At 40.1% G+C, this 17,888-nt stretch overlaps 2 protein-coding genes across 2 annotated transcripts in view; one reads left to right on the top strand and one right to left on the bottom strand.

Annotated features, from left to right (window-relative positions):
• Nucleotides 1-2,563, top strand: part of ATAD5 (ATPase family AAA domain containing 5) — a 29,510-nt gene extending 26,947 nt beyond the window's left edge. Inside the window, exons 22-23 of the mRNA XM_087710321.1 lie at nt 719-883; nt 1,900-2,563. Coding sequence (XP_087566447.1) covers nt 719-883; nt 1,900-1,972 — 238 coding nt within the window. The 3' untranslated portion in view covers nt 1,973-2,563. The remainder of the gene's footprint in view (nt 1-718; nt 884-1,899) is intronic.
• Nucleotides 2,564-8,961: 6,398 nt separating this feature from the next.
• TEFM (transcription elongation factor, mitochondrial) lies at nt 8,962-17,869 on the bottom strand. The gene is made up of 4 exons (XM_087710320.1): nt 17,663-17,869; nt 14,172-14,599; nt 12,476-12,622; nt 8,962-9,628 (listed from the first exon to the last, which is right to left on the bottom strand). The coding sequence occupies exons 1-4, from the start codon at nt 17,700-17,702 to the stop codon at nt 9,191-9,193; spliced, it is 1,053 nt and encodes a 350-aa protein (XP_087566446.1). The 5' UTR covers nt 17,703-17,869; the 3' UTR covers nt 8,962-9,190.
• Nucleotides 17,870-17,888: the final 19 nt, after the last annotated feature.

Raw genomic sequence — 17,888 nt, 5'->3', positions numbered from 1 at the left:
AAGAGCTTATATTATTTTGATTAAGGCCTGGATATTAATTTCTCTTGCTGAATTTTAAACTGAAGACAACAAAGGCAGATACCGTCACATTGTCACATTAATTTATAATAGCAATAGCACTTGGAAGACTTATATATCACTTCACAGTGCTTTACAGCCCCCTCTAAGCAGTTTAGAGTCGACATATTGCCCCCAACAATCTAGGGCCTCATTTTACCAACCTTGGAAGGATGGAAGGCTGAGTCAACCTTGAGCCTGGTGAGATTTGAACTGCCAAATTGCAGGTAGCTGGCAGTCAGCAGAAGTAGCCTGCAGTACTGCACTCTAACCACTTGCACCACCATGGCTCTTCCATAAGGTGGAAGAGAACAGAATTCTGCTCTCTTCTAACAGAATTCTGTTTTATCAACAGAATTATTTTAGAAGTAGTCTTCTTTAATATGGGAGAAAAATTTTACAAGTCCAAGTCGCTCCTCTTTAACTTAGGGCTTTAGAAGTAGTAAAATGAGAATGGAAAATTTAGCATTATTTGTTTGTATTGAATATCCAGGCTTAAGCTCTGCTTATTACATGATTCCTGAGACTTTCATTTTTAAAAAGGATACTTCAGCTTTTGTTATAGTACAAGGAAAAGATTAAGAAACTTAAGCTGTTAATTCAGCAATCTGCTATAAATATTCACTTCTGAAAAATATATTATGTACTTTCTTTTTTACAGTGTTCATTATAATGCACAGAAGAGGATAGATTTAATTAAAAATGTGTTTTCCAGTGCACCTTTAAGTCTGAATAGCAGACAAGCCAGTGTCATGGAATATCTGCCGATTCTTCGCAACATTTGTAAATCAGAGAAACTGAAACAACAGGGGAAGACAAAAAGGAGGTAAGTTAGCTAAAGTTGCTCAACAGACTTCTATAGAAGTAAATCATTGAATTCAAAACGATTTACTTTCTGGTGTGTTGGAATACCATATATGCATGTATCTGAGTTACAGACAAAAGCAGCAATGGAGAACCTTTTTTGGCTCACGTGCCATAAGGGGGGGAGCGCAGGGGGGTCATGCGCGGGTGTGCCACACCAATAATACAATGTGTGATACCCCCCAGTGCGCATGAGATGCACTCCCCCATTTTTTGCATGCTTTTTTTCGCCCTCCCCAGGCTCCAGAGACTTTATAGGAGCCTGGGGAGGGCGAAAACAGCCTCCCCTGCCCCCCTGGGGGCCCTTCGTAGCCTTCAGGGACCTGAAAAGGACCCTATGAGCAAACCAAACCAAGTCCGTTCCCGAACTTCCAGTTTGCCCATAGAACCAATTTTTTTGTGGTCCGGAGTCTTCAGGGAAGCTCCTGAAGCCTCCAGAGGGCCTCAGGGGTGGAGGCTCTTTTTGCCCTCCCCAGGCTCCTATAAAGCCTCTGGAGCCTGGGGAGGGTGAAAAATGGCTTTTAAAAAGGGTCAACTAAGCTGGCCAGCGCGCGCATAGCAATAGCAATAGCAGTAGACTTATATACCGCTTCATAGGCCTTCAGGCCTCTCTAAGCGGTTTACAGAGAGTCAGCATATTGCCCCCAACAATCTGGGTCCTCATTTTACCCACCTCGGAAGGATGGAAGGCTGAGTCAACCCTGAGCCGGTGAGATTTGAACCGCTGACCTCCTGATCTAGCAGTAGCCTGCAGTGCTGCATTTAACCACTGCGCCACCTTGGCTCAAGGTGCAGCATGCACACTGGCCAGCTGACAGGGCAACGTCTCACGTGCCCTGACAAATGGCTACGCGTGCCACAGGTGGCACGTGTGCCATAGGTTTGCCATCCAGGTTATAAAGTAATCTGGTTAAAAATGATCAAGATGTTTTCATCTTGATACTGAAACTAAACTATTATTTCTTTCCCCCCAAACAGGTTTCTCCACTATCTGGAAGGGATTCATCTTCCTAAAGAAATTTTGAACAGCCTGGCAACTGACTTTCCTTAAAACAGTGGCCAAGAATAACATTGTAAATACAAATGTATATTCAAAAGACGATTATATTTTTAATCTTTATTTATGAAAGATGCAGATATGCCAACTGGTTGCTTTTAATTTGTATAACAGTAAATCAATTCAAATAGATCCTTTAAAAAACTAGCTTTCAGCTGATCAATACAATCAGGTGATTGACTTGGAAAAGATGAGTCTTTCTAATGTTAATAAACATCTTAATACCAGAAAACCACAACTTTTTCAAGTCAATAAGTTGATGTAGTGATAAACTTTTTAAAAAGCATCTATTTGAATTGATCTAACAACAGATCCAGATTAACCAAATATTAACAGGTGTCACTCAACAATTACCCTATTTTAGATTGAAGTGGTTGGTGTGTTGCATGCATCTGCAAATATGCAGACCTGTACATTTGTCTCTAGTGGGCAAAATCTGTAAGGGAAAACAGTGAATTTTGTAAATCCCTTTGTTACATTAACAGCTCTTTGCAGCTGTTTGTCTGCATTTCTGTACATCTTTTTATACTATTTTATTATTGTACCGTACCAACGCTTGTTTTTTAAAAGTTTCTATCCCTGCAATAAAATAAAATATCTGGAAGGAAGGGCATAACTTTTTATATGGTGATTTTGTGATGTAAAAATGCAAATTTTAGGCTCCCCTACTCATTTCTCCCTAGGTAATTCCCATGTTCCTTGTACTACTTTTAACCCTAATAATGAAGGTTGTTTAGATTAGAATAAAAGAAAGTAGTATTTCCATACTTGGTAACTCCTAAAGTCTATTGCATGTCAGTTGGCCAAGTGGAAAAATAATCATTAAAACCTCTTTAAAAAAAAAAAAAACACCCCTCTTGGCAACCTGAGGTTATGCACTTAGCATCTTCTCCCAGGCATACAATATGGCTTTGAAACATTTTACAGGTTGCTTATTTATTAAGAGAACTTTTTTATTTTTCTTTAAAAAAAAAAAACACAAATATGTCATCATTTGTCAATCATTAAGACATTGAAGTACAATTTTTTTGTTGTTGTGTGTACCCCTCCCTCCACCCCCCCACCCCCCCTCCTCCTTCCCCCCCCCGACTTCCCAGAACCCGTACACGGTATGGATTTTTAACTAACACAGTCTAAAATCTATTGAGAAAAAAGAAATAAAGAAATTAATGACATTCTAGATTGACCTTAGCTTCTTCTTACTGAACTGACTTTTAACAGTTTAAATCATTTCTGATCTTAAGCATAGGCTAACTGGAATTTCTTAGTCCCGTATTTATTTTGTATATAGTCAATCCATTTTTTCCAGTCTCGTTTATATCTCTCATTTGAATGATCTTTGAGATATGCCGATATTTTAGCCATTTCAGCTAAGTTTGTTACTTTCAATGTCCATTCTTGGATTGTAGGCAAGTCTTCCTTCTTCCAATATTGCGCCACCAACAGTCTTGCTGCAGTTATCAGGTGCAGAATCAAATTGGTCTCTACCACTGTAAAGTCAGTACATATACCTAGTAAAAATAACTGAGGAATAAACTTTATCCTTCTTTTAAAAACATTTTGCATGACCCACCATATTTTTATCCAAAATGCCTTAACCTTTTGGCAGGTCCACCATATATGATAATATGTAGCATCGAGAGAACCACACCTCCAACATTTAGGCTGTACATTCGGATACATAGAAGCCAACTTTTTAGGATCTAAATGCCATCTATAGAACATCTTGTAAAAATTTTCTCTCAGATTTTGAGCTTGTGTAAATTTCACATTTCTTACCCAAATTCTTTCCCATGTATCCAACATTATTGGTTCCTCAATATTTTGAGCCCATTTTATCATACAATCTTTAACTAATTCTGTTTCCGAATCCATCTGTATTAATACATTATATATCCTCTTTATATGCATTAAGCTTTGATCTCTTATTTGTTTAAACAGATTATCCTCAACTTGAATAAAGCCAATTTTTTGATCTATTTTCCACCTAGCCTGTAATTGCCCATACTGGAACCATGTTTGAACTACCTTCTCCTCTTTTAATACCTCTAAAGATTTTAATTGTAATACCCCCCTTTCCGAGGTAAGAAGCTGTCTGTAAGTAATTCTGTCCTGTTTTTGTGCTGTATTCATATTTTCAATTGCATGTCTAGGAATTGCCCACATGGGTATCTTGTCATTTAATTTATATTGGTATTTCTTCCAAACCCGCAATAAAGCATTTCTTAAAATATGACTTTTAAAGTTCTTATCCAATTTTTTGTTGAATAACAGGTAAGCATGCCAACCAAATACCAGATCGTGTCCCTCAATGTTCAATATTCTATCATTGGTTAAATGAATCCAATCACTAATTACAGATAATGCCACTGCATCATAATATAGTTTTAAATTAGGTAGTTTCAATCCTCCTCTCTCACGTACATCTTGCATTATTTTCATCTTTACCCTCGGCTTCTTTCCTGCCCACACAAATTTGTTGATACCCTTCTGCCATTCTAAAAGGTTCGCATCTTTTTTAAGTATAGGTAACATTTGGAAAAGAAATAAAAATTTTGGTAAAATGTTCATTTTCACTGCCGCTATCCTGCCCAGCAAAGATAAGTGCAATTTCTCCCATTTTTTCATCTCTGTCTGTATGCTATGCCAAAGTGGTTCATAATTATGCTTATATAATTTCCCATTTGAAGTTAAAATGTTAACTCCAAGATATTTAACTTTTTTAACTACCTCACATCCTAGCATCACTCCTAATTCTTCCTTTTGTTTAATATTCATATTTATAGCTAATATTTTGGTTTTTCCTAAGTTTATTTTAAAGCCAGACACTTGACCATATTGATTAATCGTATTCATTAAAACCATACTGGATTCCTGCGGTTGTTCCAATATTATGACCAAATCATCCGCAAAAGCGCGGACTCTATATTCTTGCTGCCTAATCTTGATCCCTTTTAAACCATCCAAGCCCCTTATTTTATTCAACAATACTTCCAAAGTTATAATAAACAATAATGGGGACAAAGGACAACCCTGTCTTGTACCTTTTCCAATTTGAAAAGAGTCTGTTAAACTTCCATTGACTATGATTTGTGCTGTTTGCTGTTGGTATATTGCTTTAATTGACTGTAAAAAATTATCTCCTATCTGCATTTTTTGCAATATCTTCAGCAGAAATTGCCAGTTAACTTGATCAAAGGCCTTCTCAGCATCCAAAAATATAAACGCAGCAGGGATCTGGTTGTTCTTTCCCAAATATTCTAATGCATTAATAATTAATCTGACATTACTTTTCATCTGTCTCCCTTGTATAAAACCTGTTTGGTCCGTATGTATCAATTGTTGAATGACCAACATTAACCTATTTGCTAATATTTTAGTAAAAATTTTATAATCTACATTCAGTAATGAAATGGGTCTATAATTTTTGGGTTGAGTAGTATCTTGATCTTCTTTGGGTATCAAAGATATAAACGCTGTCTTCCAAGATGGAGGGACTTTACCTTCCGTTTGAATCATATTAAATAATTCTCTAAGAGGTTCTACCATTTCTAACTGTAAGTTTTTATAGTAAACCGCTGTCAAGCCATCTGTACCTGGTGCTTTCCCTGACTTTAATTGCTTAATTACCTGCAGGATTTCCCCCGAGGTTATTGGTTGATTCAATTTTTGCCTGTGTTCTTCTCTAACTGAAGGTATTTTCTCCTTGTCTAAATATTTGTCTATGTCTAAACCATTAATTTTATCCCCTTTATACAGTTCTGTAAAAAATTCCCAGAAAGCCTTTTGAATCTCTTCCTGTTGGAACACCTCCTTCCCTCTGTAAATCAGTTTAGATATATTTCGAGTTTTCCTTTTTTTCCTAATCTGATAAGCTAACCATCTGCCAGGTTTGTTTGCATTACAAAAAGTATTGTGTTTTGCATATAATAAATTAGTAGCTACCTGGTCAGAGATCAACATGTCAAATTGAGATTTTAATATGTTAATAGCTTCCTTAACCTTTGTATCGTCTGGTTTCCTTGTTAACTCCAGCTCTTTTCTCTTAATTTCCTCTTCCAGTTCTGTTCGTTTTAACCCTTGCTTATTTCTATGTGTTTTATTTATATTCATCAAAACTCCTCTCATATACGCTTTGCTTGCATCCCATACAAATTCCATAGATGTACCCTTATTCATATTCAAAACAAAATATTCAGATAGTAATTTTTTACAATCATTAATATAGTTTTCATATCTAAATAAATTTTCATTCAGTCTCCAAGACCTTCTTGCCTGCACTACCCTTCCCAACTCCATCCAAACTGGGTTATGGTCCGAAAGGACTCTAGCTGCAATCTTTGTTTTCTTGACCCTAGAAAGCAAATCATTAGTGGTTAGAATAAAATCAATCCTTGAAAGGGATTGATGCCTGTCCGAGAAGAAAGTGAAGTCATATTCCTCTGCATTTCTTTCTCGCCAGATATCTCTCAATTCAAAATCATCCATAATGTCAAAGAAAGATTTGGGTAACTTTGCTCGCATCTTGGTATTTAGGCGGGAAATCTTCTTATCTCTCTTAGTGTCTATCACTCCATTCCAGTCACCCAATAGTATACAGGAACTATAGTCCCACTGTACTAATTTAGCATGAAGATTTCTATAGAATCTATCTTGCTGTTGATTGGGAGCATAAATTCCCAAAAGTAATGTCTTTTTCCCTTCTAAGATTAAGTCTAAAGCAATATATCTTCCGAAGGGATCTGCTTCTATTAATTCAGCTTTCATATCTTTTCTTAAGTATACAACTATACCATTCTTCTTTTCCATAGCAGAAGCTGCAAAATGTTGACCAAGTTTTGAGTTGATCAAATATTTTTGATCAGTTGACTTGATATGAGTTTCTTGCAAACAAATTACATAGTTCTTAAACTGTTTAAGATAATGAAATATTTTCTTCCTCTTCTGTGGAGAGTTCAGTCCGTTGACATTCCATGTTAAAATCTTAGTTGTCATCTTTGGTTGGTTGAAGCATTTTTAGAGCTTCCTGCACGGCCTGTTTAACCTTAGGTCTAGCTCCTCCCACTGCTTCCAGATTTGTTGTTGTAGTTCCTTGATCGATGGCCGATGATTGTTGATGCTGTTGCTTTTTAGCTTGTTTCTCCATACGTCTAGTAGTCATGCGGCTAGGTCTTGGTTCCATAGCACCTTGCACTTCTAGAGAAGAGAGATGCTCCATCTTGTCTGGTGGTTGTGTAATTTGCTGTCTATCCTGTCCTTCTTGTGGTCTTTCTCTAGGTCCAGATGGTGCAGGGTGTCCGGCCTTCAATATATTATAATAAAAATCTCGGGCTTTCCATACAGAGTTGAGGCGGTACCTTTGCTTATCAAATGTAAATATGATGCCGAATGGTGCATCCCATCTATACTGTATCTGACGATTTCTGAGTTCTTCGACCAAAAAAGCGTAGTCTCTTCTGGCTCTTAACATTTGGGGTGGTATCTCTTTCAAAACAGCCAGGTCTTGACCGCCAATTTGAAGCTTAGTGTTATAAGACGCTTGCAGTACCATATTTCTGAACTCTCTTGTAGTAAAATATATAACGATGTCTCGAGGAAGCTGCTTCTGCTTTGCCAGCCAGGAGTTAACGCGGTAAGCTTTGTCAATTTGCCAGCCTTGGTTGGTCCCTGGTCTTCCCATCAGGCGGTCAAAAGCTTCCGATAGGATCTGTTTCAGGTTCTCCTGTTTCTCCTCACGCAGCCCCCTTACTCTTAATGCGAACTCCATTTGTCGGTACTGTATCATAATAATTTCTTTTTCAGCATTTTCCACTTTTTGTTCCACCACCTCTGTTTTCAATGTCAAGTTAGCATTGGCATCATTAAGAACCTCTAGAGTATCTTCCACTCCAGAAATATGTTCTGTTAATACAGTTACAAGACTCAGCATGTCGTCTCTAATTTTATCAACCTTAGCCTCAAATTTCTCATACAACTCCTGTTTAAGTCCTTTTATTTCACTTTTAATTTCTTCTTTCATTTCTTTTATTTCCTCTTTTCTCTCCTCTCTATTATCTCTAAATTTATCTTCCATTTTAATTGTCTGTGCATTAAGAGCCTCGCTTAGATTACTCAGAAAAAATTCTTTCGTTAACACATCCCCAGCAGGGGGCGTAGGAAGCGGAGGCTGCAGCTTTGTGCCAGGCACTGAGGATGTGCCCCTGGAAGTAGAGGGTGACGACTTCAAGTTAATATTTGGTTTTGAGGCCATTTCAAAATTTGTCTGCCTGCAGTTAATAAAACTCTATTGCCTAAATATGCAGCTTTAAGTAAAGAGGCTTTTATTTTGAAGTTTAAGGCTTGGCAAAACTTTCAGTGAGTAAACATTGTAACAAGACCGTTCAACAGATTCATCACCATTTAACTTACAAATAAGCAAGGTTAATGAAGGAGTAAAATTCTTCTATTGTGAAACCAAAACATATGATAAGCTATCTCTTTTGTTTTGAATTCTTTTGAAGTCTTGTGAGAATTAGCAAAAAGTGTTCGTTATTACCGGAGAAACCAGCCTGCTCGGCGCCATTTTAAAAGCCTCTGAGTAAATAATTTTTCGGAGGAGAAAAAGAAAAGAAGCTAAAATGTTGATAAGCAATTATTGTCCTCGCAGTAAACGGATTCAGCTCGTGATAAGATTAAATCAAACAAAACTTAGAGCAGAGTGGGAGAGACCTACTTTGTCCTGCACAAGGCAGTTTGAAGTTCCCAGCACGGACAGCCGTTCTGCCTTGGGCTAGCCCCCCTTTCCTTGCAAGCACAAAAGCTGCAAAAATCGAAGAGCATTTGCCAGCAAAACAGCTTCTTCTTTCCCTCTTGCCTGAAGGATAAGAAAACCTGATAAGACGTCAGATGGAAGATCCTCTAAACAGGTACGTAGCCAGGAATTCGGAGGCAGCTGATTTTTTGCTGCCCCCACCAGTAAGCTCCTCCCAGGAAGTCCTGGTTGCTTATTTATTACTTGTCACTGATCCAAAACATGTTCATTATATAATTCTTTCATTTTGAATGCGTTCAATTGTTACCTAAAGTTAGAAATAGTTAAGATAGGTTCCTGACAACAGGAAATAATTTTGACATTAACACCTAAAGATTATTTCAACTTTTGTAATGTTACATCAAATGTCACAGATTTATTGTACGATCCGGAAGTCACACAATCATTAATTTATTTGATTCTTAAGACATTTCATAAGTGTCCAATACCAGAAGCTCATAAAAAGCTATTGCCTGCAATAATGAATCACATAGTTCCTCCTCTCTTTTCCATGAATTACCTGATAATATATGCATATACCTGGCAACTACGCTGCTTGCAAAGCTCACACGGGATGTTTGTGTAGCAGAATCCAGAAATTGTTTTACAAGGTCCACTCCACTAATTCGTGCCTCTCCCAACATCAGCCCAAAATATCTGCCTACAGCATTCCGGGCGATGCTCAGCACTTGGGGTTCCCCATCCTTTCCAAAACGTTTTTGCAATAATGCAAAAAGTACAGCTTCCATTATACGAAGATGCAACGTTACTGGAAACAAGGCAGCATTTGTGGGAGGAAGTCCAACTTTTTCCAAAACATAAAAGTCTGCTTCAGGAATCTTGGATATTATAGTAGATACCTGAAACAAACAAGTGTAAGTCAGTTTTATCAAACTCAAACAATGCAGCACCACAAATCCTAAAGCATGCATTGGTTACATTAATCTACTAGAAATGTATATACTACAATGAAATTATTTTGAACTGTACCTTAAAGGCAGTTTTCAATTACTAAGTATACAAACTCATGATTTAACTTGGTAGAGAATGGATTGGGTCCATCAAAAACTTCCTCTAGATGGGAATCTCAAAAGTGCTCTTTCAAGAGGCAACTGGACTTTCTGATATTTCTTTGAAGACATTTCGCTTCTCATCCAAGAAGCCTCTTCAGCTATGAGAAGAAACTTCTCATCCAAGAGCTGAAGAAGCTTCTTGGATGAGAAGTGAAATGTCTTCAAAGAAAGAAAAGCCAGAAAGTCCAATTGCTTCTTGAAAAAGCACCGTTGGGACAACCATTACCTGGATCACTGAGAATCTCCATTGATATCTAGATGGTGAGCTACAGATCTGACAGATTTTTGCTAGGTGAACACACTGGAGGCTATTTTTGTGCATGTCCCTGCAAAAAGTTAAGGTGCACTCTAGAACGGATTCCCATCCCCTAGGCTGTGATTGGGTACCAGGCTGTGCAAATGGTAGGCAAGTCGGTGAGTACGCAAGCGCATAAAGCTCCATTTGTGCAAGCAGGTGTGCATGCAAAACCATCCCCTCTCTGCCACTGGGAGCCAGAAAGGTTGGAATCCGCTGCCTAAAACAAAGGTGGGTGATAGAGGGAAAATAATCACATATGTATAATATGCCCATGGAATTATTAGAACTACAGGTAGTCTTCAACGTGCAACCACAATGGAGCCCACATTTTTTGTTGCTAAGCAAGATTATTGTTAAGTGAGTTTTGCTCCATTTTCCAACCTTTCTTGCCACAGTTGTTAAGTGAATCATTGCAGTTAAGTTAGTAACCGTTGTTAAATGAATCTGGTTTCCCCATTAACTTTGCTTGTCAGAAAGTTGCAAACAGTGATCACATGACTAAGGGAACATCACTCATCCATGCCAGTTGCCAGGGAATGTGGTAATGGACATAAGTATCAAAAATGGTCATAATTTTTCAGTGCCATTTTAACCATGAATGGTCAATCAATGGATGGTTGCAAATGGAAGATTACCTGTGCTTGGGATTAACACCTTCTTTTCCTGTTCTATTAGCGTTCACATTGAAATCAAGGGATAAAGTAAATAGCTAAGTACCGTATTTTTTGGAGTATAAGATGCACCTTTTTCCCTCAAAAGAGGGTGAAAATCTGAGTGCATCTTATACATTGAATACAGCATTTTTGGCCTACCGAAACCCTGCCCCCTTTGCAAAAATGGCTGTGCATAGCAGTGATAAGTTCCGAATACCGTTCCAACCGCTATGGTTGGAACAGGCCCGGCATTGCCCGCATGGACGCACGGGGTGGGCACAGGCATCATACCTGCCTGGGATGCCTCTGCAAGCCTCCGCAATGCTCCAGCTGCTCGGCGGAGCATCACACAGGTGCCAGACGCACCATGCGCATGCACGAAAGCACCAAAGGCTTAAAGGACAGGTAAGGAGCTCGGGTGGGCTGTCCGGAGCATCATACCAGAATGGTACACCTGTACCAGGGCATACCGCCTGCAACCCACCACTGGTGCATAGTCTTTAGGAGGTTTCCAGAGTGCTCCTGGGGGCTGGAGAGGGAAAAAAGAGCAAAAAATGGTCCATCCCCTCCCCCCAGCAGCACTCTAGAAGCCTCCCAAAGCCTCTGCATGCCCCCCTTTTTTTGCAAAAAACAGCCCAGTGTTTTCTCCCAATGCTTGAAAAGCCAATGTTGCCTGAGGCTGATCTGTACAAGGTGAGAGGGACAGGTTAATTCCGCTTTAACTTTCAACAGATTATTCTTCTCCCTGTCAAATGAGACTGCAAGGGAACCGGCATCCTGCAGTTTTCAATCATGTTTCCAGACTCTTCTCCATTGTTAGAATCTTTCCAGTGTTCCCTGCATAAGGTAGCAGATTAATCTATATATATCAGTGGTGGGTAGCTGTGGTACATCGCATACGGCACCTGCGCAAAGCTCCGGCGAGCAGCTGGAGTGTTGCGGAGGCGTCGCTGGAGGGTAGGACGCATATGCCCGCTTATATATATATAAGCCAAATGCCACTCATTCATCACGAAATTTCAAGAACCGTAAGCCTATAAATTTGAAATTTGGCACATATATTCCTCTTGGCTTCTAGGTGCTCGCTAAGAAAGGATTTTTCGAAATGACCATCAGATCATTAGCATTTCTTATACAGTAATTAACACACTCTGATGCTAAGAACTTCTACTCCCCCTCCCCCACCTGGAAAGCTCTATTCCAACTGCCAGTTGCCTCACATACTGTTGCCTCAGTTCAAATTGGCATACATTCCACTCCTTTACTCAGGAGTGGTCTGGGGTTCCTTACAGTGCTAAATGTCAGTACCTCACAAAAATGTCTACACCTTCCGCCTATGGAACTGCTTCCGGATTCAAGGCGTCGGGAGCTATATTCCCTTATGTGTTTCAATCACCGACCACTACTGAGCCAACAGATTGAACCGGACTGAACCACATTTCTCTTGCATTGCCCGATCACATGGTTTTGTTGCGAAGTATGGGTATCCAGCTAGTATCACAAAAGTCCTTCACACATGATACTGTTTATTTATCGGAGACCAATTCTATAAGATTGCAGGTGGCTATAACTAACATCATGAGTTTGCATGTGTGACATACAGACCTCCCCCATCTGCTGTAAAACTGTAACACTTCAAGAATGAAAAAGGCTATCCCACCGAGGCAAGATAAGATGGCTTACTGTCTCAAGGTACATTGCTGGTGTGAATGTTTCTTCCTTATTTCTGTAGTTTTCCAAATGCCAGTTCTGCACAATCAAATCTCTGTTAACATGAGCCCATGAAATTTTTTGCATGCCAAAAACAATAGATACAATACTGTTTGCAGTCTGAAGGGGGAAATGAAAAAAAAAGAGTTATCAGCATTTAAATATTTACAGCCACCAGGTTTCTGGTGGAAGTAAAAATACAAGAAGTCCTCGACATATGACTACAATTGAGCCCAAAAATTCTGTTGCTAAGCAAGACAGTTTGTTAAGCAAGATTTGTCCCATTTTACAACTTTTTGCCACAGGTATTAAGTGAATCACTGCAGTTGTTAAGTTAGTAACACAGCTGTAAAGCGATTCTGGCTTTCCCATTGACTTTGCTTGTCAGAAGGTCGCATATGGTGATCACGTGACCCCAGGGCACTGCAGCTGTCATAAAAACATGCCAAGCATCCAAATTTTGATCACATGACTGTGGAGATGTTGCAATGGTCATAAATGTGAAAATCACTTCTCTGAGCCACTTTTTTTTACTGCCATTGCAACTTCAAAGTCATTAAAGGAAAGATTGTAAGTCAACGACTACCTGTATTTCTTTTCCTAATCTTACTAGAGAACATGGAATCGCTACAGAACATAGGTAGGTACAAAATTCTTGGAACACCATACATTTATTTGGATTTTTAAAAAATATAAAGCAAAGACAGGATGGTTATTAATCTTCAAGGCATATGAATCCTAAAGATGGTCATCAATCATAAACTCAGGTGGTTGAGTTTCCATGCATTAAAATCAAGTGTATATTTATGTTGTGGTCAGCCACCGGCCTGCAGAGCAAGGACAGCAAAAAGGTTGGGAAGGAACATGGGCCAGTCCTGGAGTCTGGGGAAGGCTCGGACGAGGGCTCTGCATCGGAGGCAGAGAGTGGGCCACGGCCATCTGGGAGTTATGTGCTGCCTCCAGAGCCTCCAGAGTCAGACATCAGCAAGGCAGGGGAACAGACTCTCCTTGTTCCCAGTGCGTGCATGCGCAGAGCTGCCAGAAGGCAAGAACAGTTAAGACAGAAGGCACGACTCAGGACTAAAGCTTGAAGGTGATTGGCCACTCCCATAGGACATAAAGGAGGAGCAAAGGCGTATGAGCCTTTGCAGGAAGCAACTTGGTTCATGCTGGTCAGTTTACCTTCTGAAGTTCAGTTTGGACTATTTGCTCTGTGTGGTCTTGCCAAGTTAATTGCCAATTAAGTCTTTGGCAGCGTTTCAAGGAAGATAAAGGTGGGTGCTTATCAGCCTTATCCCGAAAACCTTTGGCAGCCTACTGTAGGACTCTTTACAACTATTTGGGACGCATTGCAGACTGTGAATGTGTTCATTTGTTATTTAAGGCTGCGTACTCACCACTGTGAATTACAGAGCTTTTCTTATCTTGCCCAACCCCATCTCAGTTACCAACCTACCTCAAAATGCAAAATAATTCACAAGTGATTTTTGTAACAATCAAGTCTCCACTGTTCTCTCCCATGTAAATAAATCACACTACTATAAAGTTTAATATTCAATTATTAAACTTTGGAAAGGCAGCTACATTGAAAGAGCAGCTCTCAATTACACAAAGATAAACTCTACATTAAGATGTAGAGGAAAACACCCAGACCTGCTGAAAATCGTACCTTTAACCTTTCTCTTTTAATTGAAGGACTGATGCATTTCCTGGCAGACATAGGATTGCATGTTTTTTTCTCTTCTTTTTCTGGAGAGTTGAGAATAAAGTTGCATACTTTAACCGCTGTTTTATACCGAAAAGAAGGCACTTGCAGTAAACTTTGTAATTCCTGAAATGGCCCATGATTGTTTCTATATTCCAATACATTATGATACTTTTTCCCTTGCAATAGTTTAACTGCAGAAAGTTCTTCTTCGGATGCTGAATTGAGGAACTGCAAAATAGCAGATTGCTGCTCAGAAGAAAACAAGTTGTCTATTGCATCTTTTGCTTCAGTTCCTGATGGAGAAATCTGTTTCCTGGCACATGTAGATTTCTTAGAATACCAAAGACCTTGAGACGAAGGAAGCAGAACCTGAAGGAAGCATCTCCTTCCTGAAAATTAAGGGTAGATTTCAATCATTCCACTAGCATCCGTAACATTAGTTCAAGCATTTACTGATGAAGCCAGGTTCCAAGTTAGAGCCAATAGAAATGCAAAGACACTTTTCTCAGTTTAGATGTGAATTCTTCAAAGTATTACTCACATATTCTAAAGATTCTACCAAAAGCCCATGCAAAGCCCAGCCTGCCCTATACTCAAACACTTCAAAATGCATGCAATAATAAAAGTGAACAGTGTAAGCGATCTGGATGATTTTGGGGGAACGTTTATCCATCATTACTGAACCTATGAAGGAACTAGATTTTTACAAGCCCCTAGCTTCTTCACAGCAGAGTGAATGTACCAGACAAAACTGTACTCAAGCAATTTGCTCCATTCTCACTGCTAAATTTTAAAAAATCCTGACCTACTGCCTAACATCTGGTTGGAGATAGTCCATGAAGATATGCTGCCAATATAACCGCAGGCCCCACCAACTACATGAATAGAATAGGAATAGAAGGGTAGGGTAGGTAGAGTAGAATAGAATAGAGTAGCATAGAATAGAATATGTGGAGTGGAGTGGAATGGAATGGAACAGAACAGAACAGAATAGAATAGAATAGGTTTATTGTCACTTTGAATGTACACTATTCGGCATATGCTGAACACAGCTCTCAAAGGGTTGCCACCTCCAGTATACGCTACATAATATAACAAAATAAATATGAATTTTTTGCCTTCCTTTAACATCAGAGTATTATTTTGGTTCCACCACAAAACCGCGGTAGACTAAAGCGCGTGTGACTAAAGCGCGGTGACAAAACCGCACTGTCAAAACCGTGCGACAACAGCGCGCCGACAAAAGCGCGCCGACAGAAGCGCGCTGTAACATAACCCTAAAAATAACCCTAAACCTACCCTAACCCTAAACCTAACCCTAAACCTAACCTTAAGTTAAATCGTGCTTCTGTCGGCGCGCTGTTGTCGGCGCGCTGTTGTCGGCGCACTGTTGTCGGCGCGCTTTTGACATCGCGGTTTTAGCACCGCGGTGTTGTCGGCGCGCTTTTGACGTTCGCGGTTATGTCGTGCCACGATTATTTTTATCCCACCTTTATTCTTTTTAGAAATAACTCAAGGCAGCAAACATACCTAATACTCCTATTTTTTCCCCACCACAACCACCCTGTGAAGCGAGTAGGGTTGAGAGATAAAACCAGCTTTTATGCCTAAGGAGACCAGAGCTCCACTTTCTAGCTTGGTGCCTCAACCAGTGCTAGACCAAATCTGTTGACGGAGTTTTCTTCAAACGTGTCCTCCAGTTGTGATGGATTACAAAAGACCCCACGCGGTAAATTGGGAAAAACAAAACACCCTATCGACCTGGAAGCAATCTTCATTTGCTTCCTGGGATCGCTGTATATTTTACAATTAACAGGGTCAGGCACTAATCCCGTTCTCCTGTATGCAAATGCGTGACCGGTGTCACCACCCCTCTTGTCCATCTAACCAACATTACTTAGAATTCCCGGGCAGCAGCAAAGGACAAAATGTTATTTTTTTCTGATCGCTCAAGCTTGGCGACACCCGCTTACCCGCTTTCCCGCTTTCAAAAGCTAGCCGGCCCTCTGCAAAACTCCCCTGTCCCTCCGCCAGCAACGCCTGCAAAAGCGGCCGCTCGGAGGGCAGGCGCTTCCTCAATGCCGCATCCTTACCGACCCAGAAGAGTCCAGGCAGGCGCTTCAGACTCATCCTCGCCTTCTTCTGTTTGCCCGGTTCCCCAAAAGCAAAGGACCGGCTGCTCTGAAAGCTCACGTGGATAGTTCCGGCCCCAGCGGGAAAAGGCTCCTCTGTGCGCCCGGAAGTTTCGCAATCTCTCTCTCTCTCTCTCTCTCTCTCTCTCTCTCTCTCTCTCTCTCTCTCTCTCTCTCTCTCTCTCTCTCTCTCTCTCTCTCTCTCTCTCTCTCTCTCTCTCTCTCTCTCTCTCTCTCTCTCTCTCTCTCTCTCTCTCTCTCTCTCTCTCTCTCTCTCTCTCTCTCTCTGTCAGATTGGATACACAAATCCCTCGAAAGGGGGGCTTCGCAGCAAGGACTCTGCGGAAAGCAACCCTTCCCTCCCCCACCCCGTCCCCCAGTCGTCAAATCGCTGGAAAACAGGGAGGCGAGACGGCCAGGGGTGTGCCCGAAGTAACTTGAGAAGCCTGCCTAAAGTCACGGCTCCCTGGACAATGTAACAAGAGGATGTGTTGTTCTTTTAAAAAAAATTGAAACATTTTGTATTGTTTTATATCATACATTTCCTTTCTATGTTGAGCAGTGTGCTGTCTAGTTGTCCAAGGTGTTAACATACAAGCATACAAACATCGTCATTATGATCATTTTTGAGGAGCAAAACTATGTTAATGTGGCACTATAGGCATATTTATAGCTATGTTCCAAATGCCTTTGTGTTTTGAGTGGGTTTTTTGGGGGGGATTTCTCCTTGTTCTACCCCACCTCTTAAGTGAAATAGAGTGGATGTTGTCATACTAAAATAATAGGAAACCATCGTTTGTCCCCTGGGAAGGAGTCACATTTTCCCTAAACGCAGCAGTAAAAAAAATGAAATGTCTTGATAAACAGCTGCAGCTGGAAAATCAATTATTTTTTTCCATGTGCTGCCCTTTTAGTTGCATCTATAAATATTCCAATATGAACAATAGGAAAATAAATTATTAGCATTCAGATAGTCCTCGATTTACAATCACAATTGAGCCCAAATTTTCTGTTGAATTTGCGTACTTGACAAATGCTTTTCTTACTGTAAAGTTTCAAGCCTGAGGTACAAATATCCTCTTCTATCAGTATTTACAGTACTTAAGAAACTGCAGTTCTAATTCTGCCTTAGGGGTGACCTGACTAGTCACTTTCCCTCAGCCCTAAAAAGGAGGCATTGACAAACCACTTAGAAATACAGAACAACAGAGTTGAAAGGGTCCTTGTAGGTCATCTAGTCCAACTAGATCTACATCTAGTCTCCTGCTCAAGCAGGAGATCCTGCCTATACCATTTCTGATCACTTCCGGAAAAACTTACCAGGAAAATGTCTATGGAGATTCTCAGTCATCCAGGTCATGATTGTCCCAAAGGTGGTTTTTTTTCAAGAGGCAACTGGACTTTCCGGTTTTTCCTTTCTTTGAAGACATTTCATAGAAGCTCTGAAGCTTCTTGGATGAAAAGCGAAATGGCTTAAAAGAAAGAAAAACTAGAAAATCCAATTGCGTTTTGGAAAAACCACCTTTGGGACTTGCCAGGAAAACCG

The sequence above is a fragment of the Thamnophis sirtalis genome, unplaced genomic scaffold (assembly GCF_051295495.1).
Source record: "Thamnophis sirtalis isolate CommonGarterSnake01/CBP01778 unplaced genomic scaffold, rThaSir2_p1.2 scaffold_3, whole genome shotgun sequence".
Lineage (NCBI taxonomy): Eukaryota > Metazoa > Chordata > Lepidosauria > Squamata > Natricidae > Thamnophis > Thamnophis sirtalis.
This window is presented reverse-complemented; position numbering and strand designations above follow the sequence as displayed.